Source organism: Cercospora beticola, chromosome 3 (genome assembly GCF_033473495.1).
Source record: "Cercospora beticola chromosome 3, complete sequence".
In the NCBI taxonomy this organism is placed as follows: domain Eukaryota; kingdom Fungi; phylum Ascomycota; class Dothideomycetes; order Mycosphaerellales; family Mycosphaerellaceae; genus Cercospora; species Cercospora beticola.
The window spans coordinates 2,344,563-2,367,493 of record NC_088937.1 but is presented as its reverse complement, the minus strand read 5'-3'; the positions used below and the strand labels follow the sequence as shown (position 1 = coordinate 2,367,493).

The following is a 22,931-nucleotide window of genomic DNA, read 5'->3' as shown; positions in this document are numbered from 1 at the left end:
CTCTATCTAATAGTTAGGCCTCGAGTAAGTAGTATCTTAAGCTTTAGGAATTCTTAGTAGAGAGTATTTCTTTATAGGCTTATAGTAGATAGAAATCTAAGCCTCTCTAACTACTTACTTCGAGGAGTTTTACTTTACTTTATTCCGCTATATCTAGATAGGTTAGACTCCTAAATTTAATAAGTACTAGTATATTATTAATTTATAGTCTCTTACTATCGGCCTTTTTTCTATATTATTTATCGAGTTTAGTTACCTTAATTCGCTTATAGATATAGTAGTTAAAGAGTATATATAGTTATTTTCTAGTAGTAGATACTATAGTATATACTTATTAAAGAATTAAAATAGAGAATTAGAGTTCGTATATTAGAGCTCGGCAGCGCTAGCCGAGCTAATAGATAAGCTTAGATAAGCGTAAATTAGACCTTAAAGTATATTAAAGTTTAGTAAAGTTATAAGTTTATTACGACTATCTAATATCTCTACTAACTTAATTACTAATAATAATATTTTCTACTTCTTCTAGCGCCTTAATAATATATAGAAACTATAAGTAAATACTTTCTAAATTACTACTAGGTTTATAGTATATAATATATAGCTAATAGTAATACTATAAGCTCTAATTATTACTAAACTAGCGCTAGTACTACTACTACTACTAGTAATAACTCCTCGAACGCGACGTATTATACTTAAGGTACTATAGTTTTAGAAAGTTTAGAAGCTTAATTTAGTACCTCTAATTAATTAGATTTATTTAAGATAACTACTATCTTAAATAAGCTAGTTTATACTCTTATTATTACTACTAATCTAGTATACTCTATACTTTCTTAAAGGTATATACTACCTCTATCTCTAAATAACTACTTAAACTAGTAATAACGTTATTAAGCTAGTTATTATCTACTACTAGTAAATAGTTATTATCTATTATAATACTATTATTAGCTCTTAATTAATCGATAAAGATACGAGTTATAACCGGAGAGCCCTAATACTATACTATCTTCTCTTCTATATCTAGAGACTCTATAAATAATAGTAAGAATTCTAATAGCTTAGAGACTAAGTCTTATAAATAGAGTACTTACTATATAGTTAGTAATCGAGTTAGAATCGCTTTAGTTTAGTAGCTATATACCTCTACCCTAATATCCTTAGCTATCTCTCCGTTATAAGCCTAGTTTATATATAGATTACTACTAAATTAGACTCTCTAAAAAGTTTATACTATACTAATCTTAGCAAAGGACTATCCTCGGCCGTATTACTAACTAAATTGAATTTGAATTTGAATATTCAAAAAACCGGATTCATATTCAATTCAACTCTGAATTTGAATTGAATTTGAATAATCAATTCAGTATTCAAAATCTATGCCACCGACGCGAGTGCCTGTGGTTTGTGAGACAAGCGACGAAGGCCTGAGGACGTGAGACTATTGACCGCGGGAGTGATGGCGACTAGGATCGATGATGCGCCGACGTCTACAAACTTTCTAGGAGCGCCTCTCCGCGCATCATCCACCTTACCACCGCCCCTCTCCCTCAATGCAAAGTTCCTGGCGCCGCGGGAACTGGATGCTTGCGCAGTGAGGAAGACGCAGACTCATGCTGGTGGCATGCTAGAGCGGGCGACAGCATGCCTCAAAGCCCGAGCAGCACGAGACTCTCTCCAATGTGCCCAGCAGCACGCTCGGCGCGCCAGCAAACGTCTGCTGCACCACACCTTCTGGACGCATGGCGCTGGCGACCTCGATCTTCCGCCCTACATCGCCAGCTCCACACCACCAGCCGGCCTGCCGCTGAGGCACGATGACCCGCCATCTGCGCCCAAGAACTCTCGATCCGCTGCGCCTACGCCCTCCACTACCGATGGCGTATTTCTCGACTTTCTGTACCCGCCGCAAGCATTGGCGTATCTGCATCGAGCCAACAGACAGTCCTTCGAGAGCTGGGAGTATCGCAATGCTAGGCGGTTGCCCGAAGGATTTGTGAGGGCCTCCCGACATTATTCTTCGACAGCACGCTCCAAACGCCGTGATAAAACTACCACCACCGATCCTGAGAAGCGGCCAGAAACATCAGCGCAGCAGGCGACTCCTGATGACGAAGAGGACGAAGTACGCACAAGTGACCCCTTTGCTGAAGCTGCTGGCGAGCAGACCGATAGCGCTCGTATCCCAAGATATCAGGCTGATCAGGCGACCGAGTTGGCCAAGGAGCTGGGCGTGGGCAAGAGGGCAGACACTCGCACGGGCGTACAACAAGCCTTGGAGGGCGCAGTGGAATCCCGCGCAAATGATTTTGCTGATACTGCCGGCGAGCTCGACGACATGCAGTCACGTAACGTCGCTGAACGGTCTCGTGCCAGGGAGAATGCTGTCGTGGTAGGACAGTCCACGCTCGTGGACAGCACGCATGCACCCGATCAACGTCTGCGTCAGCTTCGCTTCATCATGGCAATGAAACGTGAACATGTCACGCAGGTCTTAATTCGTCAGGCGTGGCAACTCTACCTGTCCCTGCATGAAGATGATAAGCGGGATCTTCGACTAAAGGAGAAGCTCCTGGTGTGGCTCAATGAGCGAGAAGATGAGCTTGCCGATGCATATATCACCGCTTTGTTCTGGTCTATCCCCTTGCATTCGCGCACTCTGCCCATATATCAGACTGTGGCGCAGTCGTTTCTGAGAGGCACCAGGGCCAACTCTCTGCTGTCTGTTCTGCACAAGGAGGCTTTGACGAATATTCCTAATGGTCAACAACTGACACTTCAACTGTTCACACACGCGTTGAAGACCGAGAACTTCTACGCATTGCGTCGCGCTGTGAAAGAGCATGATCGCGTTTTCATGTCAGCAGGGCAATCTATGAGCGTCGAGCTATTCTGGGTCAAAGTCGCCGAGATACCAGACCTCATGACCAGCGTATTGCCGCTGGCGAAGCGTTCCGATGGCGCAAACCGATCAGAGATTCGAAACTTGCGCGTCAAATTATCCAAAGAAGCTGTGCAGCAGGCAACAGACGGACTTTTTCACGAGCAGCCATCGATCGTCCGCACGCAGGAGATTTTCGCGCTTCTCAATGTCATCAACAAATACGACTCGCACGCCCGGCGTTTCTTCCACACGCTGCTTGTGCGCCTGCTTCCTGCTTTAGGACAACAGCGCGTAGAGAAACATGGCGATGGCAGCTCCATTTCCGTGAGAGAGAATGCGCATCAGATCATCTCCTATCTATATTGGCACAGTCGGCAGGGCGAAGATACAAAAGTCCACCCCGATCTGATGTTGATCTGGTTGAAACATTTGACCAGTCGAATGGACACAACGAACAAAGAGTATCGCTCGGAGCGCAATGCCACGGCTAGCATGGTCATCGAGGATTGGCAGGCATGGTACGAGCAATTGAGTGCTGATGCTGTTCACAACCTTATATCGTACAGCGCACGCGCTGGTGCTGTTGATGCCTTGAGCCAGTGGACCGCTTACCTTAACCGCCGATACCCAAGTTATCAAGAGCAGCAGAAAGCCTTTTGGGCTCAAATCTATGTACACGCCCAATTGTCTGATCTAGCTGCGGCGAAACAGGCATTCAAAGATGTGAGTCGTTCTGCTCGAGCACACGGCGCTAGGGTTGATTTGAAATGCTGGAATGTGCTATTGTACGCGCACCAACAAGCAGACGACCTCGAAGGGGCCATGGAGACATTCAAGGAAATGCTGCAAAGAACCAAGTTTGTGCCTGACGCGGCCTCTTTTGCGCCACTCGTGAACATGCTGGCGAGGCGAGGCGACGTTGATGCGGTCGAGGATATCTTGCAACAGTACGACCTCCTCACGCAGGAGAAGCGGCCGACGAAGTTCGTGCGCGCCCATATTATGGCATTGAACCTGATCGACGATCCATCTCAAGCGGAGCTGTTGCTGCAGGAGTCTTTGGTAAAGGTCCGCCAGGGTCAAATCATCGGATCTATGACGGATTGCGTCAACCTCATGCTGGCGAAATATGCCTCTATGCGCGACATAGATGCTACGATGCATATATATCGCGTCATGAAGCAACGAAACATCTTTCGAAATGCCACAACATACCGACATCTGATGCAATCCCTGGCCAATTTTCGTCAGACGAATGCGGCATGGGCTATTTTGACGAAAGGTATGAGAAGAGACGGCTTTGTGCCGACCGCTGCACATTACACTGTGGCTATGGCTGGGTTCATCAATGAAGACCAGGCCGACAAGGCCATCATGGCCCATCAACACATGGTGAAGCAAAATATTCGAGAAAGCTTGTCTACGAAGCAGAATTTGATCAAAGCGAAGGCGCTCATAGAGAAGAAAGTCCACAACCGTGCTCGAAATTCCGGACAAGAGATCTCGCCACCGCTAGCAAATGCATTGGCTGATTTGCAGGCGATGGTGGAAGATCTCAATCCGCGAGATATCACAGCACGAGACCGCTCAGGTGCTCACTCTCATACCGCTCAGGATATGTTTTCCCCAGTCATGTGGGCTTTAGGTGGCGAGCAGCAAGTGGAAGTCGTGCAGCAGTTGTTCCAAGACTCGCAAGCTACTGCGAACAAGTACGGCCACTCGCCTTGGCCAACAATACGCCTTTCAGCTGGCTTGATGAACGCATTCTACCATGCCAAGGAATTTGCCCAAGTGGAAGCATATTGGAAAGTTGTCAAGGAGCAAGTCGACGGCATCGCAGCTCGTTCACCAGTGCCCGACTTCGTGGCTCTTCGACAGATTGCACGAGAGAAGCCAACTTCCAACGGCGTTGGGATGACAGCTTCGGACGGAGCTGAGATGGACGATCGAGCAGAGTTGGGTTTCACGACTGATCAGAAGTCCGAGGCCGAGGCTTCGCGAGCTCCCATGCAATCAGTCCAAATGTCAAACCTTGGGCCACGACCAGCGCCGGCTCGACGAGGAGTGCTGACTCGGCCTTTCAGGATTTACCTGGCTTCCCTTGCCGCACAAAATCGGCTAGAGGAAGGTATAAGAGAAGCGACTCGCCTGTTAAGCCAAGGGTATACCTTCGACAACATCACATGGAATCGCTTCATCGAGTATATTGCTGGATCAGAACCACCTCTGGCGTTACTTGCATTTACACTTGTCGAGCGTTATCTCATCAGGAAATTTCCAGGATGGATTGGCAACGCCAATCGCAGATATCCCCTTCGCAAGTCTGCCCGCGCGCTTGGCATGCAGTATATCCGAGCGCGATATCTAGCGCAGAACGAACTGATGCCTCAGTATCGTACATTCATTTGGCTTGCCAAGGCTTTGCTCGAGGTCAGGCGGCGCGAAGCTGGTGGTTGGCAAGGTAAGGATGGAGAGCAAGGCATCAATGCAACTACCAAACGATTGATCGGGACCACTGCGCAAATTCGTGAGAAGGCACCCAGGACACTGAGGGCTGTACAAATGATGCCCAGGATTGAAGACAAATGGCAGAACAGGTTGCTGAGGGGCATTGGATGGAAGTTCCCGCCTGGAGCTGATCGAAAGCCGACTATTGGTGATGCTCAACTCGTGCATGCCCTGGACGACTCTGAACCATTGACTGACGATGATCTTGCCTTTCTGGCAGATGCTGGTCTTGATACAAAAAGCTCGACGAACGAGAATGCCTCGCAGCAGGATTCGAGTATGGGGAAGCCTGACGATGGGACTGCAGACGCAGAGAGCACAACGCCTGAAACTGCATCCACTACGAGTGCTGTTGACGAGATGCCTCAAGTTGAGAGCAAGACATAAGAGTGCGCATCGACGCGTTGTAGATGTCTGTATATATGTATCAGAAGCTTGTACAATAAGCATCACTGCTGTTGACTGCGTCGTCTGGGCCATTGTTGCATGACACGCGAACGAGGGTGTTACTGTATGTGATCGCACAGTAGTCTGGCCGAATCTAGGTGCAGAGGATTACCACAACTCAGGAGCAACGTCGGCCAACATGTCACACCACATTCCGGCTTTGTGTTCGGCATAAGCAGCTTCGGACACCGCCGACCACAACGCATCATGGCTCTCTCCACAAATGACGACTTGCCGGAACGCATGGGCAATCACGCCACTCCATCTGCTGACACGGCTGGCTGGAGTGACCTCGCGCAACAAAGGTGCGACATGTTGCGTGCTCTCGCGGCAATGAGCCGGCATGCTGATGCAGTTCATATACAGCGTGCAAAGAATGTGGGTATCTGGTCTTCCGATTGCACGACCGCAGACCTCTCTCTATATATTCACGATCTTGCAACAATATAACAATCCCTCACCATGATTCCAACAAGAAAGCCATCGATTGAATCAGTCACGATCAAAAAATCGCCTCCAAAGCAACACTACGAATCACAAGTCGATTATTACTTCGGTATCGTCGAGAGAGCATTGCAAACAAGTCGTCCAAGCGTGCACCTCTACTTCTTGCACAACAACAAGCACAACACCACACAAGCAGACGATCAAACCAAAAGCCGACGCTCTCCAAGTCTATCAGAATAAACCCAGAATGTCAGCAATTCGCGGCTTCGTCGTCCTCGGAGGGATCGCAGCAGTGCCTCTTAGTCTAGTCTATGGTCAAGCTGCGTACGTCGTCTTCTCCAGTTTCTCATCGTACGTGCCAAAAGCTGACTCCACGCAGACGTCAGCTCAGCACACGAGCATCCAATGCATACACGAGAAGGACGGGTGTCTTCGCCTCCCTGCCGGCCAATACACCCGTGGACCCTGAGCAAGCTGAGAAGGACAGATTGAGAGCTGCGCGAAGGGCTGAGATCCAGGAAGGCATTCGCTCGGAACTTGAGTGGCTTCATCAGAATGATTTGACGTGCACTTTATGACTCCGGGATGCTTGTGGCGGTAATTGAAGGCTTCGAGAGAAAAGAGAGCAGGCGTAAGTGGTCTGTGGAGTTTGGGTTCGGTGCACAGAACAAGCATGGAGTCTCGGACTGGTTCATCCTGGGTATCTTATGGCCCAGAATCTTGTTATGTCTGTTCAATTGTTTAGACGAAATAATGAATTAACGACTTACTTCAAATGTTCTACTCTCAACCTTCCATTCCTCGTTGTGATTTCGTCATGCAAGCCTATGTTCTGTGGTGTTGCGGCGTACATATCGCTCACGTTTCATACTCCACTGCAAGCTCTGGATACGCTAAGTGCTGAGCGGCGATGAATGGAGGCTGATGCCGGAAAACATGTCGTTGGCGTGGAGGAGAAAACGAAGGCAGGGCTCACTGCCATGTGAAAGACGCCAAGATTTCGCCGGTGGTAAGTTACTCCGAGCCCCGATAGTGGGATGACTCCGTTTTGAAGAAGGGCCATAGTCCTTAACTTAGAGGGACAATCTGAAGCACACGACACGACACTTCATTCAACTCACCACCTACGCAAGAACGACCCTTCATCTCACGCCGAGGAAGATTGACTGCCGACAACACCGCAATCATGTCGCTCACCAATTGCCGCTTCTACGAGGAGAAATATCCCGAAATCGACTCGTTCGTCATGGTCAACGTCAAGCAAATCGCAGAAATGGGCGCCTACGTCAAGCTACTCGAATACGACAACATCGACGGCATGATTCTGCTCTCCGAACTCTCGCGAAGACGTATTCGATCTATCCAGAAGCTTATCCGAGTCGGGCGCAACGAAGTTGTGGTGGTGCTGCGTGTCGACAAGGAAAAGGGCTACATCGATTTGTCCAAGCGACGAGTTTCGCCCGAGGATATTGTCAAGTGTGAGGAACGGTACAACAAGAGCAAGATGGTGCACTCTATCATGCGACATGTGGCAGAGAAGACCAACACACCCATCGAGGAGCTGTACCAGGATATTGGGTGGCCGCTGAACAAGAAGTACGGACATGCTGTGGACGCCTTCAAACTGAGCATCACGAACCCCGACGTGTGGAACGAAGTTACATTCAAGAGCGACGTGATCAAGGATGAATTGGTCAGCTATATCGGCAAGCGTTTGACTCCACAACCTACGAAGGTTCGCGCCGATATCGAGGTGAGTGACATATTGGTATGCCGGTACACTCGCCGCTTTTCACTGACTCTTTTATCAGGTCACTTGCTTCGGATACGAAGGCATCGACGCTGTCAAGGCGGCCCTCCGCGTCGCAGAAGCCAAGAACACCGCCGAGACACAGGTCAAGGTCCGCCTGGTGTCGCCACCCCTCTACGTCCTGACATCGCAAACGATCGACAAGAACAACGGTATCGAAGTGCTCAACGAGGCGATCAAGGACATCACAGCAAATATTACCGCCGCAGGAGGAAGTTGCAGCGTGAAGATGGCGCCCAAGGCTGTTACAGAGAACGATGACGCAGAACTGCAAGCGCTCATGGACAAGAGGGAGCGCGAGAACCAGCAAGTGTCTGGTGACGAGGATTCCTCGGAGAGTGACGAGGGCGTCGTGGCTGCTGCTGATTAGATGGGAACAAGCGAGGCGTCTGGCGTTGTTGCATTCTCACGAAGACGGCGGAAAAAGTGCGGCTATAGATTTGACGCAAGAGCGCGTGGAAAGTTCGCGTGGAAAGTTACGACAGGCTGTAGAAAACAGCTGCTTGAGAATCAAAACTGCACATGAAGGCATTATTTGTGCAGTATTTCCTGCAACATGTTTGTGTATCACTGATCATGCAGGTCTTGCATCTGGCGCGAACCGCCCCTTCTCGCTTTCTTCTTCGACTGGCACCTCGCATTCGCCCTGTTCATTCTCCAGCTCCACCTCTTCGCCGCTCGCCCGCTGCTTCTTCGCCTGACGCCTCAGTTTTCGAGCGATCCGATCACACGCGAACGAATGTCCGTACACCTCATCGTCGTCCGAATCGTCGAATACGCTTAACCCCTGCATCGCCCACTCGCCCTCTTCGATCTCTTCCTCCTCTTCACGCGATACCTCCTCGCTCTGCGATTCCGATCCTTCGACCACTGCGCCCAGCCAGTTCTGTACGTTCCGCTGCTGTTTCTTCGCAGGCAACGCTCCGCACCTTCGGCCAAATTTCTTCAACGTCGCTCTCGACTCATCATCGTCCTCGATCTCCGCCTCCCGTCGCTGTGCTCTGGGTCTTCGCGCTGCGCTGTCCAGAGACTTGTTTCGTCGTATCGAGGAGTAAATGTCTCTCACATCCGCTTTGCTCTTCCTGTCATCTCGATAACTCGTTGTACGGTATGCGCTCCCTGCGATGGGCCGCGGTGGGACTCCCGGGAGTGTAGGCAGATCCACATGGACATAGCTGTCTGCTATTGATTCTGGCCTTCCTCGTTGTTGCTGTGCATCCTCGAGAGGGTGATTGGGTATCTCGCCTTGAAGATTGGACACGATCCGGCCAATCTTGTTGACCGCGCCAGTTAACTGGTTCTTGACTCCTTGAAAAGCTGTACCGAGTGACTCTCGCAAGATTTTTTTCTCCTGTTCCCATTCGAGTTGAAGAGATGGATCGATGTGGGATTCTGAGTTCCGTGCTTGCCGCCGATGTGCTCGTCGTTGTCGGCATTGTGATGACGGTGGATATGATGATGAAGACATTGGTGCACGGGTGCTGTGGTGCAGAGAAGCACTGACAACGGGCTGTAAAATTTGTGAGCGAGACTGGGTGCGCAGGTGCGATCTAGAATGGTGCGAGTAGCGAGATCCAGTGATCTTGCTTCACGATCGTAACGGCAAAGAAAAAGTGAAGTTACCTGTATTACAGAAATGTTCGCCTTCGCTTCACTTGACCTGCGACTTCCTAATCTGGTGGTTGTAGCGCTTGGCGATGTTGCTACGGAGGATCTAGCTTAAGGTGCTGCCTTGCAGCGAACAATTTTGACGGTTTAAGTTGCGACGTGGTTGTGCCTAGTCGAGAGCCATGGTACCTCGTAAAATTTTCACGCATGAATGTGGCTTCGTCGCGCCCCCCCCACTCCGAATCGTCCCCAACCCATTACATTTGATAAAGAGGAACCCTGGAATCACTCACACGCGCCGTCACCACTCTCATCTGCGAACGAGCGCCACAGCCTCCCAAGCCACTCCGCAGTCTCCAGGGCCTCAGGCGGCAAGTCCAACCACTGGGTAGGTTCTGGGTCAGGACCAAAGCCTGAGAGAAATCCCGGAGAAGAAGTGCCGATCGTCTGCCAGCTGGCTTCCAAGTTACTTTCCTGCTGCTTCTTTTCGTTCCAGATAACTCCAGGGACAGGGCTGCTGTTCTTCAGTAGATCCTGCGGCCATGCACCACTGAATCCGCGAAATGCTTCAGCGTGCAGCTCCGGGCTCTCCGGCTCGATGACCTCGTAGGCGTCTTCCTGCTGCCACTCGTCGCTCTTGTGTACAGAAGACTCCAGATCGTAATCAATCGAGCTGTGATCGTCTTCGATTCCGTGACCGACAGAACGACCATAGTCTTTTGGTATGGCAGGGAGACAGAACATGTGATCGCAATCCGAGACGGAGCAAAGATGGAGTTCCACTTCAGGGGCATGGTGCTGTACTGGAGTGATATCTTCTTCGCCGAGCAGCTGCTCTTCGCACGTCTTCTGCTGTGGATGTAGCGACTTGCAGAATTCGGCCGAGACTCTGCGCGCTTTGCACTTGAGTCTTTCGAGTCCGCCAGATAGACGCTTGCGAGTAGAAGGTTTGTGTTCTTGTGCGAGTCTGAGTTGCTGAGATGTCGTCAGTGTGGTTGAGTATCGGTTGCTGTATCTATTGGTGGAGGGCTCAGTGCCATGGAGGGCGGCCATGACGGGCTCGCCTCCAGTGCAGTGTTGGCGATGAGTTACTGTATTGTCTTTGGAATCTGCAATCAAGTCGGTTCTGGGGTTTTGCGCTCTTCACTCGCTCTTGATCTACGCGAGACACTATGGCACGTGAGGAAGTGAACGATTCACCATGCCCGTTCCAAATCTGATCACATTCGTGATCGGAGTATTAGGAGGCTGGAGAGGGTATGTTGGGATTTGCAAGTCTCTGCAGAGGGGTCGCACAATGGCATTGCCCAGGGCAACGCGCCAGCAACGATCTAGAAATCGCACCGGGGTATCTAACGCTACTCGTAAGCAAAACTCATACATGAAAATGTTCAATTCAAGCTCGAGACTCAAGCCAAGCCTTCCAGTCTGTCGTACGCCCCGGCTGTGCATTTTCTGCGGCATCAAGTTGATCAGCGTCGATCAAATCACCTTCCTGCCAGCCGGACCAGGCATTCAATCCTGCCAGGTGTCTCATAGTCGGTCTGCCATGGGGGCAATTCCAGGGCTTCTCCATTTCTCCCATGTGTTTCACGACCTTCTTCATTTGGGCATGAGTGAGCGTCCTTCCGACCATAATGGAGCTTCGACATGCCCTCATGGCCAGCATCCGCTGAACCTTTCTCGGACGCGGGATCTCAGAGCTTCCGGGTGGGTGCTCTGACAGCAGGTGCAGCAGCTCTTCCAGATCTGAGAGATCGAACGTCTTCTCTTTCGACATGGGCAATGTCAGTAGACGACAACGCTGGCCGGTGGGCACGGGCTCGTCTGAGTCAGTACCGTTAGACGTGATCTCAACCTCGAAACCATTCAATTTCAGAGCGTCACTATGATTGAGTATGATCTCTTCTTCAATAGCGCTGAGCTCCAAAGTCTTGGGAAGCACCAGACGTTGCGATTGCAATGTGACAGTGCGTTGAAAACGCTCGTAGTTGTACTTCTCGTCAGCGGCGTGCTGATCGATGATGAACATGTCGTCCTCGTCTCCAGGCTTTTCTCCAGGGCGTACAGCGAGGATGAAGCCCATGTTGAATTGACCAATGATTCGCATACGAGCAAAGTCCGACTTGGTCACGGTCAATGACAGCCGCGACTCTGCATCTTCCGAGTCAAGCTGATCCTTGACGATGGCGCTATCGCCTTCTCCAGTGTGACCGGTGCGGTCGTAGCAAGGTTGCTGAGCTGAAGCGATCTTCCCAAGCTGGGCTCTGATCGATTCCGAAGTCGTTTGCACGAACCTGGCGAGCTGCAAAGTGGAGCCTTTTCGATTACCGCTGTTCTTAAGCACTTGCGCTGCTCGTTTAAGGTTCACCTCAGTCGGCCTGGCAGCCACTTCTTCTGCTTCCTGTATTAATCGGGCTACACGTTCATCTTCTCGAAGCTTCCTTTCGTCTTCATCGATGTACTCTTCATCCCATTCGTCTTGGTCTGCCGGAGCTGGCACCAGATCTTCTAGCAAGTCGGAGGTAGGCAGGTGCGATGGAGCAGAAGTGCGGCTCAAAGCAGTTGTGACTGTACGATGAACGGCCGTATCGGGTTCGATCTCATCCTCGCTTTCACTTGCCTCCACTGGCACCTGATGAACAGGGTATGCACTGCTTTCTAGTTCCAATTGTGAACCAGGGGCTGCAAAGCTCTTACGCAGACCGCCGGCGAGGGAAGGACTGGCGCCGTAGTCAGCCACTCGCTGGGAGTCATCGGGCTTACATATGCGGCGCTTCTTGTATGGCGGGCTGCTGCCTATAGTGGCCGTCATAGTAACATCGCCAACTGTGATTTCTGCGGTCTGGAGAGGCGTCCGCTTCGGGCGCATTCGATCGAACGCGTTGGGTACCGGACCAGGGGCTAGCTTCTGCGAGCTTGTCGAGATGGCAGGAATCGGGGTCTCTGTAGCTCCTGTATCGTTCTCGATGGCCAGAGCTGGATGCTCCTTGTCTGAAATTGGCGTTTGCAGGCTCTTCTCGGATGACGCTACCTGCGTCGGTGGACGTTGCGAGAAAAGGTCGTTATACGGGGTTCCTAGTGGGTCTGGATTGTGCACAGCATCAGTTTTCGGTCGCGACTGCGCAACAGCAGGCCTCTCCTCTGGTTCAGGCGATGTGCTCTCTTCCCTTTGCTGGCCCGTAGTTTCTGCCCGATCCGCGTTCTCACATGAAGCAACCATTGGTGCAGCTGGAGCCACTTCTTGATATGCTTGTGCAACGACCGTTATAGCCTCTTTCGCGGGAGCTGCAGGCTTCTGTCTGGGCTCCTTCCTAAGCTCAGTGTCCCGGCCGAGCCAATTGTGTATCAAGTTGGGTGGCGAGCCAGCAGGCGCTCTTTGCTGACGAGGCTCTGTGTCGATGACATCTTCTTGCTCCTCCTCGCCGTCTTCTGCTCCACTATGATCTGCACTGGACAGAACGTCGTCCAGCTTGGGTCGAGCAATTGTCAAGGGTTGATAGGCTGGCAATTTGCGGTTCGGCAGTTGAGACTGTGGTACAGTATGATCCGTCTGCTCGAACATCTCTGTCAATGTAGATCTTAGAGTCTCGAGCAGCGCAGCCTGGTCATGAAGCATGATACTACGCTTGTCCGGTGAGACATTTACGTCGTAGGAGTTCGTGTCCATGATCAGGTTGGCAAATACAAAGGGCGATTGCGATAGATTGAAGCCTTTGTAGACTTCGTTGAAGACCTTGGAAATCTGGGGAAGTAAGCATGGCCGACCATTCACAAAGTACATCTGTCGATCTGGAGCCTGACGACCCTCGCCAAAGATAGGCTTCGAGACGTGCCCTTCGACACGCACGGTCATAGAGCGATCGGAACGCTGCGTGGACCAAGTCTTCGCGCTCTGTGTGCTCGGACCTGCACTGGGGGTCATTTCCAGGGTCAAGTCAAGCTTAGCCAGTGCCATCATCGTCTTCGCGCCGAAGACATTGGCGATGTTCTCTCTGGTAGTCGTGTTCGACTTTGTCGAGAATACCGACATCTTCTTGCCTTTGGGCATCGTGTTGCTGAAAGAGAAGCGTACTCCTGTGCTGATACAGGCATAAGAGTGCATGAGTCCGAGCACCTTGTTGTACTCGCGCTTGATGTTCTTCTCTAGCTCACGACGCCGGACGGGTAGGTTGTGAAAGAGGTCCTCGACGTAGACGGTCGTGCCTTTCTGAGCCGCCGCCACAGCGGTACTCTTGAGCTTACCTGAGACTTCGAAGTCAAGCCTCTGACCAAGAGGACCATCCTCAGCTCGGGCTGTCAATATATGAAATTTTGACAATGCACATAGTGATGACAGAGCTTCGCCACGGAAGCCGAAGGTGTCCAGGGAGTCCAGGTCCTCGTAGGTGGATAACTTGGACGTGTAGTGCTTCAAGGCGATACTGTCAAAGTCCTCAGGGCTGATGCCTTTGCCATTGTCTTGCACTTCAATCGAGTCGAGACCCTGGTTCTTGAAGCGTATATCGATGGAGGTGGCGCCCGCGTCGAGGCTGTTCTCGACCAATTCTTTGCACACGGAATTGAGGTCAACGATGACCTGACCAGACTGGATCTGGTGCACGGAGCGGCCTTCGATGGCCTTGATGGTGGCCATGGCCAGGCGGGAATCAGCCCATGTCGGAGCGTTGGAAGGGGAGAAACAAGGAGCAGCGTGGAAGAGGCGACGCGCCAGTTTCGCGACGGGCGCCAAGAATAGCGGAAGCGGGCGATGATGCCATTGCAATCGACCTTCCACCTTCACTGCTACTGCACACACCATGGCATTCGCGAGGACTGCAGCTACGGCTGCTCTACGGAGAACCGTGGGCACAGCATCCAGCAGAAGCGCACGCAGCTTCACGCAGGTGGCCGGCCAGCCGATCCGACGAAAAGCACAACCAGCGTTCGTCGCTGCTGTGAGATGGCACTCTGCTCCCGCAGGCAGCGCGAAGGTGTACGACTTCAGCCATGTCAAGAAGCTGAGCGAGTCGCCTTCGGGGGAGACCATTCTCGTTGGTAGGCAGCGTTTCTCGCCTCGAGATCGATTTAATCTGACCCATCTGCAATAGATGTCCGCGAGCCGTCCGAGTACCAAGCAGGCTACATTCCCGGCGCCATCAACCTGCCCATCAAATCGCAACCCGATGCGCTGTTCCTGCCTGAGGAGGAATTCATAGACAGGTTCGGATTTGACAAGCCGCCAATGGACAAGGAAGTCGTCTTCTACTGCAAAGCAGGCGTGAGGAGCAGCGCCGCAGCACAACTGGCACAGCAGCAGGGCTATCAGAACATTGCCGAATACAGAGGAAGTTGGCTGGATTGGGAGAAAAATGGCGGTCCGACAAGCAAGCCTTAGACTGGCACAGCGGGTCAAGACGATCGAGGCGCATGTACAGCAGATATGCCGTGCCCACAAGACCCATCACCCGAGCAAGATGTTGTAGAATCATTTCAGAGGGCCAGTGTTGAACTGGCGACCTATATTGACAGCGTCAGCCTTCGACCAATCCGCCCAGTACCTCTGACCGGTCCGTCAAGTTTGTGTTGACCACACAGATCTTCGCGGTCAGCCACATCTCTCACCGCGTCGCTCCTTGTCCAACGTGGCATAGACTGCTGCCCCCTTGTGGAGTGAGTCACACGGACTCTCTGGTACCTAGCATTCAGCTGAAGGATTCGATACGTCAGGCCTTGGCGCTGATCTGTTTCTACATGAATGAGCGAAATGCCTCGAGCGATGTACATACACGATATTCGCCATGTCTAAGTCATATACCATCGAAGATGTTCTCGCCACGCCCACTGCGGAGGCGATCGACCCCGAAATCGTCAAAGACATCGTTAATCGGCCTCCATTCGTCCATATCCCTGGGACCTTCAACGCACGAGACGTTGGCGCTAACGAACATGCTGGAGTGCGGTCTGGCTACATTTTCAGATCTGGCACCTTCGAAGACGCAGACGATGCTACATTAGCATCTCTACAGAAGCTGAACATCACGACAATCTACGACCTGCGCACTTTTCGCGAAACTCAAGACCACCCCGATCCGCATTTTAGTGGAGTTCAAATCCAATGGTGTCCAAGCACCGTTGACAATGACTTGGAGAAGAACTTTCAGGCCAAGGTTGCGCAGAAGCTGAATGTGAGATGCTAAATAATAATGAAATAACTTCAGTCCTACGGCTCATAAAGATAGATCCATGAAGAATACGCAAAATTAATGCGTGCACACGCACCCAAATTTGAAGCCGTCTTTCGCCACATCCTCGAGCAGCCCGACAAGCCCTTCCTTTTTCACTGCTTTGCGGGGAAGGATCGCACTGGAATCCTGGCAGCCCTCATCGCTCTCTTGGCTCAAGGAGAAGACCGCGATGAAGCACTTTCGGCAGCTCAACGCGACTATGATCTGACGAGGGTCGGCATCGAGCCCGTACGGGAGCTTTTGCTAGCGAAGATACTCAGCTATGGAAATGTGGATCCGAAGGACGCTGGAGGCTTTGCCGATCTAAGAGCATTCCTTGTCGAATTGTCACGCGAGTACGGTGGCGTACACGCCTATTTGAGCAATCATATTGGGTTCACATTCGAGGAGATTCAGCAGATTCGGCAGAATTTGAGGCCCAGACCATCGAGGCAATAAACGGATGGAGGAAACAGTACGTATTCTGGGATAGGTCTGCACTGTCACCGTGTGTTCACAAGTACATGGGCCTGTAGATTTGCTAATCTCGTGGCTGGACTTTCGCGAAGAGAATTCCTGTGTTGATCAAAATCATGCCCTGCTCGCGCGCAGCGGCCGCATTGCATCAAACCTGGACCAGCGCTTGCAAAAAACGTGTATGTAAGAGCCCCTTTGCTGACTTGCGTACCCGTCCCATGCAGGCTCTTTAGAGGCCAGCAGCATCGTTTGGACGCATCCATCAACGCGTGTGCTCACTCACCTAAACGTCCTGCTGTAACGTGATCTACAAAGTCGCACCTGTGAACAATGCTTTGTTCACTTTTCCTTGCCAGCACAAAGGATCACAGCAGTGAACAGCTGCCACAAAGTTGTTGTACAGTGACTTTCTTCGACGATGAACCGGACGCTCCTCGCAGTTTGCACATAAAAGCTTCTCGGGCTGCTCGAGGAGCACCCCTTTCTTCAGACCTAGCTTCCTACAGATTTCACATACCTTGACTGGATCAAGGACAAATCTGCCAGCAAGTTCTACAAAGCAACACTCCTCTCAGCTCGAATAATCGATCACAACATGTCGGGATACCCTTCCCGTCGCCCCGTCAGCCCGATGGGCGGCTACTACGACGTTCGCGAAGTACGTCCGTCCGGCTACGAGCGCGAGCGAGACGCACAGAACCTGACTCGATACGGTACTCCCAGAAGAGCCGACGACCAGCCATCGAGGTATATCTCGGAGCGTAGACAGCCTGAGAGTCGCACTCGCCGATACGAGGAAGACTACGGTGCGGCTGGCATTGATCTCTCCACCTTTGGCGGTGGACCAGGCTCGTCCTATGGCGGTGGTCTAAGCTCTAGGGCTGGTAATGCTTATCCTTACAGCCCACCTCCTGCATACTCCTCGCTACGCTCTAACGACAGCGTTTACGCGCCGCGCCGTTCGTCTCCTGTGCGCGAAGATCGTTCATCATCACGTCGCACAGCTTACCCTATGGCCGACCTGAGCTCCCTCTCAGGCGAATCTAGGCCATTCGATTCTTTCGCACGACGCCCACCTCCTCGTCCCAGTCCAATGGACGAGCTCGACCTCCTGGATGCTGCGGCTCGTCGCTCCCGTCCCTCTACCCACCACCGCTCTCCACGCCGCTCACCTCTAGGCTCTGATATGCCAACGGCTGAGGAGTTCGCTGCTGTGAACTACGGTCGAGGAAACTACTATCCAACTGGGCCATACGATGGCTCTCGGCAGCCGAGTTCCCGCTCGTACCGTTCTGAGCGTCGTCCACCTTGGTAAGTGCTTTAGAGTCTTGCTCCTACATTCCTACCTTCTCCTCTATGATTTCCATCACGATGTTCGATTCGCTCGGTAAAGGATATTAGATTATTTATCGGAATGTTATCGTACCCTGGCTTGGTAGGAAACTGGCTGTTTGAATACAATACAAATGCTTCACCTAGACTTTTGACTCACAACTCTCGTTACTGCTTCTGAGAAGACGCTGACTCTTCAGATTGTACGTGCCACTGACCGCATTGAAGACAAAGAAGTTCATTGTTGTGAACCTCTCGTGGTCTCATCATTCCATTCTTTGTCTTTGCCACGTGCGACCATGCTGCAGTCGTGAAGCTCGCTTTAAATAGTTCGCTCGCTGCACAAATGGCTCGACATGTCACTTCGTCCGCACGTGCAGCATTAAAACCGAGCATACGACGACAAAATGCCTCGCAGTCTAGCATCGCCCACAGAGGGACATAGCGAAGGTAGAGACTCAGAGGTGGCTCCATCAAATCCTAGCGCCAAGCCTTCTCTAAGACGGCGCTTTCTCGACCGTGTATTGGGGAAGAAGACTCGTCCCAGCGATATCCTTCCGGCATCTGAAGCGACAGGTGCGGCGAACGAGCAAACAAGTAGAACGAACGATAAAGATCTGCGGTTGGAACGATCTCTCAGTTACGAAGATTATTTGATACATACGAGGCCAAGAGACGTGTGGCTACCCTTGGATCCTTCGGTCTCACCCTCTGATCCTGCGTTTAAGGCCGCTGTGAAAGCATCGCAATCATAAGCTTGGATGAAGAACTGTAAGAGGCAGGTAGACAGCGAGCCAGCACTTGTATATGCTCATCTATGATAATATCATGTATCATTTGTCGTCTCACATAAGCCGAATCCATAACCAAATCGAAATTGAACAGAAAATGTTCGACATGTGCCTTTCACCAATCCATCCCACCACCACTTCCCCTCTCCCCACCAGCCAAAATCGCTCTCGCTTTGCCCTCAGCACCAAGTCCATTGACCAAATGGCTTGCTTGTATTCCTTTCCTCCCCTTTTGGATCTTCGCCAACCTCTCATCCAACTTCGCAAACTCCGACTTCGCTTCCGTCTCTTCCTTCTTGACCTTCCACTTCTCCGTACCCAGCACACTGTCAAGCTCTTCCACACTCGGCAACTTCACATACACCATCCCATCATCCCTCGCCTCAACCGGGAACGTCGCAATATTGACCGCCTCATCATTACTACACTTCCCAGCATCCTCGCCTTTCATGCTATAATTCCGCTTATGCAGCGGGCATGAAATCCAAAGCTTATTCGTCTTATAATCCTCTCCAATCAACCCATCGCTCAACACGAAAGCGCGCTTGTGAGGACACATTTGCTGTGTACAGTAGTATTTCCCTTTGACTTTGAAAATAGCCAATTGAGTGTCACCTCGCTTGACTGAAAGACTGGATCCTGTTTCAGTATCGACGAACTGCTCGCATTGTGCCAGAGGTTGCCAGGTGAGTTCGCTTTCCCATTGTTTTCCGCGGAAATCTTCTTTTGCGGATTCTGAAGCCCATTTGGCGGGTCTTGTTTGCTCTCGTTCGGGAACGATGTCTGTGCCGTCGACGTATTCGTCTGTGTTTCCGAATTGTTTGAAGACTGCCATTTTCTTCGGGTCTTTGAGGGTTTCTGTCCATTCGCAGAAGAATGAGCCGACGATCTCTTGCATTTGCTTTTCGAGCTCTGCGCAAATGCCGAGCTTGTCTTGAAGGACTACTTCTTGGAGGTATTTGATGCCGCCGGGGAGGTTCTCGAGCCATCGGGCTGTTCGTTGAAGCTTGTCGCCTGTGCGAATGTAGAACATGAGGTATCGATCCAGTATCGGGACGACGTCGTCAGGCGGAACGTCCTTTGCAAGCAGCTCGCTATGCCGGGGCTTCGCACCTCCGTTGCCTCCAACGAAGATATTGAAGCCCTTCTCTGTTGCGATGAGACCAAAGTCCTTGTTCTGAGCTTCAGCACATTCTCGCACACATCCAGATACACCACCTTTGAACTTGTGTGGGCCACGAATACTCTTGTATCGTTCCTCCAGTCGCACAGCCATGCCAACAGAGTCGCCGACACCGAACCGGCACCATGTTGTACCCACACATGATTTGACTGTTCGCAAACTCTTGGCGTAAGCGTGACCAGACTCCAGGCCTCCATCAATCAACTCCTGCCAGATAAGAGGCAAGTCATTCTTCTTTGCGCCAAACATATCGATACGCTGACCTCCAGTGATCTTGCAATAGAGACCAAACTTCTTCGCCACAGTGCCAATAACGATCAACTTCTCGGCTGTGATCTCACCTCCTGACACTCGAGGCACAACAGAGAATGTGCCATTGCGTTGGATATTCGCCAAGAAGCGATCGTTGGTATCCTGAAGTCCTCTTCGATCCTCATCAAGAAGATGCCTGTTGTACAGCGAAGCTTGGATGGATCCAATAGCTGGTTTGCAGGCTTCGCAACCGGCAGAGTCGGGTTCTCGTCCAGCGTGCTTCATCACATCGGCAAAGGTCTCGAGTTTCTTCACGTATATGATGTTGAAGAGATCTGCGCGTGAGTATTCGAAATGAGGACATAGGTGGTTCTTGACTTCTTGACCCATTGAGGCCATGGTCTTGTTGAAGATTGTCTGCACGAGTGGCATGCACCCACCGCATCCAGTGCCTGCTTTCGTGCCTACATTTGTTGTTAGTCTGGATTGTCGTATTTGCGATTGTGCGCGACTTACATGACTTGACGTCGCCGATAGACTTGCAGGTACCGTCCTTGACGCTTTTCGTCACATCGCCTTTGGTCACGTTATGACAAGAGCAAATTTGTGTGTCGTCGTCCAGATCGTCCCCGTCATCGTCACCAGATTGTGTGCCAACGATGAATGCCGAAGGTGACACTTCCAAAGGCTTCTGATTCTTGACCATAGGGACGAGCTTCACATAATCTTTGGTGTCGCCAATCATCATGCCTCCGAGTAGATACTTGCCATCCATCGTGAAGAGGTACTTCTTGTAGACCTGCTGGAATGGGTCCTTGTAGGTGAGCGCCTTTACGGGAGGCGGCGGAGGCCCATCGGTCAATGCTTTGGCAGAGTCTACTCTGTCTTTGTTATCAAGACCTTCCTTGCGCGCACCACGAGCTTTTGGTAGACTCTTTGGCCCATCGCGATCGGCAAAGAAATCTCCAAAGCTGGCCACCTCGACACCAAGCAGCTTCAGCTTCGTGCTCAAGTCTGGGGTCTTGAACTTCCGAGGGGTATGTGCCTTGGCTTGTGTCAGGTTAAAGGCCAGGATATCTGCCATCTCGACACCCGGTGCAATCAAGCCGAAGGTTTGGTTCTGCCAGCTTGCGCACTCTCCGATAGCGTACACATCTTGTGCCGATGTGGAAAGATCGTCGCCAACAATGATACCAGCTCCTCGGTCGGCACACTTTATACCCGCCCCACGAGCGAGTTCGTCTCTCGCTTTGATGCCGATAGCGAAACATACTGTTGAGCAGTCAATTTGCTCGCCATCTTCGAAGACCACGCCGGTGACGTTGTTCTCCTGGTCTGTTGTGATTTTGCCCACCCTTTTGCTGAGAAGTACGTCAAGACCAAGCTGGCGCACTTGTTCGACCACCATGCTGCCAGCATCTCCGTCGAGCTGTCGACTCAATACCCATCGATTACGTTCGATCAACTTGACCTTGCTGTACTCTTCCAGATCCATCATCGCCTTGGCCGCTTCGAGACCAAGTAGACCTCCACCGACTACTGCGCCGACTGTGCCCTTTCGGGTTGCGGAAAACTTGATGAGATTTTCCAGATCTTCCAGCGTTCGATAGACGAAGACGCCGTTGGCATCGTGCCCAGGTGTGTGTCTCGGAAGAAGTGCATATGAGCCTGTGGCCAGAACCAGGATATCATAGGGTACTGTGTCTCCCTTTGCGGTCTGTACAGTCTTTGCGATGGTGTCTATTGAAGAAACAAGAGTGTTGAGGTGATATGATAGTGAGCCCTCGGGCATCGATGCATACCATGAGGCCGGATTTAAGTAAAGGTTTTCGGCTTCTCTGTGCTGGAAGAAACTGGTCAAGCCGACTCTGTTGTAGGCCAAATGCGGCTCTTCGCCGATGACTGTGATGTCGTATTCTCGTCTCTTCACATCCAGTTTGAGCAGCTTCTCGATGAAGGCAACCCCGACCATGCCCAGTCCGACCACGACTATCCTCTTCCTGGCTGTGCCATTGGGTATTTCCCCTTCAGCCTCCATCTCCGCCACCTTCTCGGGGAGGACATTTGCCTCTGCATCGTTCCACTCGCTGTTACTCATCGTGCGAGCAGCTTTGGAGCAGCACAATGTGAAGAATTACAAACGTACAGAAGAGAAAGACAAAACTTACAAGGGAACGAGAGCCATCAGCTCGACCAGACACGGGCATACCTCATCTATCAGGCCACGGCATGAGCGCCGCATCTCGTCTTCAGAGGCAAGCCAACGTGTGCCATGTTTACCCAATGCCATGCGCTCCGGAGAAGCACAACAGGAGCGAGCCGTGGCTGTCGACCATACAGAGCGCTGCAGATGACCATTGCCACAGCGATATCAGTCGAATTGCTTTGTTCGCTTCTCCGAGGGACGTGGGCAAGGGAAAAGATAAGGTCGCGTTGATAAACCCACCCTTGCTGCTGTCTTGGCAGCCTGCCGTTATTTCCCGATCGCAACTCGCGCCTCCCGTAGAATTCTCTCACGTGCCTTCCATCATGTGAGCGGAGGATCCGGCCAGGAAAGTTCGATCGCCCTCATCCGAAAAGCAACCTCATCCCAACTTCCACTCGAAACTTTCCGCCATTTGAGTGATGGATGGCCGGATCATTCCAAATGCAGCGTCAAAGCACTACGGTGTGAATGACATTGCATCTCCGGCATACCACAACGAACCCCAACATTATGCCTCGCAGCCAGGGTGGTAACTAGTGCGAGCGTAAGATCCACCACCTGCTGTCCCATTTCGGAAAGGTGATAGATAAGGGCATGCTGATTGGGAGACACCCCAAGCCTGATCCCGCAACGACGTGATGCTATTCCGCGGCAACCTCATGTCGCAGCTGCTAATCGTGATACTGCAGGCCATGCTTTCACACTGCTTCTCCTCGCGATGCGGCACACTCAAGGCTGATTGCGCTGGCGGTCGAGGAGATCGAGTGGTGCGTC

The 22,931-nt window shown here is 51.5% G+C and overlaps 11 protein-coding genes across 11 annotated transcripts; 7 read left to right on the top strand and 4 right to left on the bottom strand.

Moving 5' to 3' along the window:
* Positions 1-1,465: 1,465 nt before the first annotated feature.
* Positions 1,466-5,785, top strand: RHO25_004915 (uncharacterized protein; the record flags this gene model as incomplete). The annotated part of the gene is made up of 1 exon (XM_023595827.2): positions 1,466-5,785. One exon carries the CDS (start codon positions 1,466-1,468, stop codon positions 5,783-5,785), a length of 4,320 nt encoding a protein of 1,439 aa, XP_023456921.1.
* A 754-nt stretch (positions 5,786-6,539) lies between these two features.
* On the top strand, positions 6,540-6,870 carry RHO25_004914 (uncharacterized protein; the record flags this gene model as incomplete). The annotated part of the gene is made up of 2 exons (XM_023595826.2): positions 6,540-6,616; positions 6,672-6,870. 2 exons carry the CDS (start codon positions 6,540-6,542, stop codon positions 6,868-6,870), a joined length of 276 nt encoding a protein of 91 aa, XP_023456922.1.
* A 608-nt stretch (positions 6,871-7,478) lies between these two features.
* On the top strand, positions 7,479-8,472 carry RHO25_004913 (uncharacterized protein; the record flags this gene model as incomplete). Its single annotated transcript, XM_023595825.2, has 2 exons — positions 7,479-8,045; positions 8,104-8,472. The coding sequence occupies 2 exons, from the start codon at positions 7,479-7,481 to the stop codon at positions 8,470-8,472; spliced, it is 936 nt and encodes a 311-aa protein (XP_023456927.1).
* A 204-nt stretch (positions 8,473-8,676) lies between these two features.
* On the bottom strand, positions 8,677-9,570 carry RHO25_004912 (uncharacterized protein; the record flags this gene model as incomplete). The annotated part of the gene is made up of 1 exon (XM_023595824.1): positions 8,677-9,570. The coding sequence occupies one exon, from the start codon at positions 9,568-9,570 to the stop codon at positions 8,677-8,679; it is 894 nt and encodes a 297-aa protein (XP_023456928.1).
* A 425-nt stretch (positions 9,571-9,995) lies between these two features.
* Positions 9,996-10,763, bottom strand: RHO25_004911 (uncharacterized protein; the record flags this gene model as incomplete). Its single annotated transcript, XM_023595823.1, has 1 exon — positions 9,996-10,763. The coding sequence occupies one exon, from the start codon at positions 10,761-10,763 to the stop codon at positions 9,996-9,998; it is 768 nt and encodes a 255-aa protein (XP_023456929.1).
* Positions 10,764-11,106: 343 nt separating this feature from the next.
* Positions 11,107-14,346, bottom strand: RHO25_004910 (uncharacterized protein; the record flags this gene model as incomplete). The annotated part of the gene is made up of 1 exon (XM_023595822.2): positions 11,107-14,346. One exon carries the CDS (start codon positions 14,344-14,346, stop codon positions 11,107-11,109), a length of 3,240 nt encoding a protein of 1,079 aa, XP_023456930.1.
* A 163-nt stretch (positions 14,347-14,509) lies between these two features.
* On the top strand, positions 14,510-15,087 carry RHO25_004909 (uncharacterized protein; the record flags this gene model as incomplete). The annotated part of the gene is made up of 2 exons (XM_023595821.2): positions 14,510-14,747; positions 14,801-15,087. The coding sequence occupies 2 exons, from the start codon at positions 14,510-14,512 to the stop codon at positions 15,085-15,087; spliced, it is 525 nt and encodes a 174-aa protein (XP_023457836.1).
* Positions 15,088-15,490: 403 nt separating this feature from the next.
* On the top strand, positions 15,491-15,889 carry RHO25_004908 (uncharacterized protein; the record flags this gene model as incomplete). Its single annotated transcript, XM_023595820.2, has 1 exon — positions 15,491-15,889. One exon carries the CDS (start codon positions 15,491-15,493, stop codon positions 15,887-15,889), a length of 399 nt encoding a protein of 132 aa, XP_023457837.1.
* A 66-nt stretch (positions 15,890-15,955) lies between these two features.
* Positions 15,956-16,375, top strand: RHO25_004907 (uncharacterized protein; the record flags this gene model as incomplete). Its single annotated transcript, XM_065602600.1, has 1 exon — positions 15,956-16,375. The coding sequence occupies one exon, from the start codon at positions 15,956-15,958 to the stop codon at positions 16,373-16,375; it is 420 nt and encodes a 139-aa protein (XP_065458672.1).
* Positions 16,376-16,988: 613 nt separating this feature from the next.
* On the top strand, positions 16,989-17,708 carry RHO25_004906 (uncharacterized protein; the record flags this gene model as incomplete). The annotated part of the gene is made up of 1 exon (XM_023595819.1): positions 16,989-17,708. The coding sequence occupies one exon, from the start codon at positions 16,989-16,991 to the stop codon at positions 17,706-17,708; it is 720 nt and encodes a 239-aa protein (XP_023456925.1).
* A 923-nt stretch (positions 17,709-18,631) lies between these two features.
* Positions 18,632-22,049, bottom strand: RHO25_004905 (uncharacterized protein; the record flags this gene model as incomplete). Its single annotated transcript, XM_023595818.2, has 2 exons — positions 18,632-20,415; positions 20,468-22,049. The coding sequence occupies 2 exons, from the start codon at positions 22,047-22,049 to the stop codon at positions 18,632-18,634; spliced, it is 3,366 nt and encodes a 1,121-aa protein (XP_023456926.1).
* Positions 22,050-22,931: the final 882 nt, after the last annotated feature.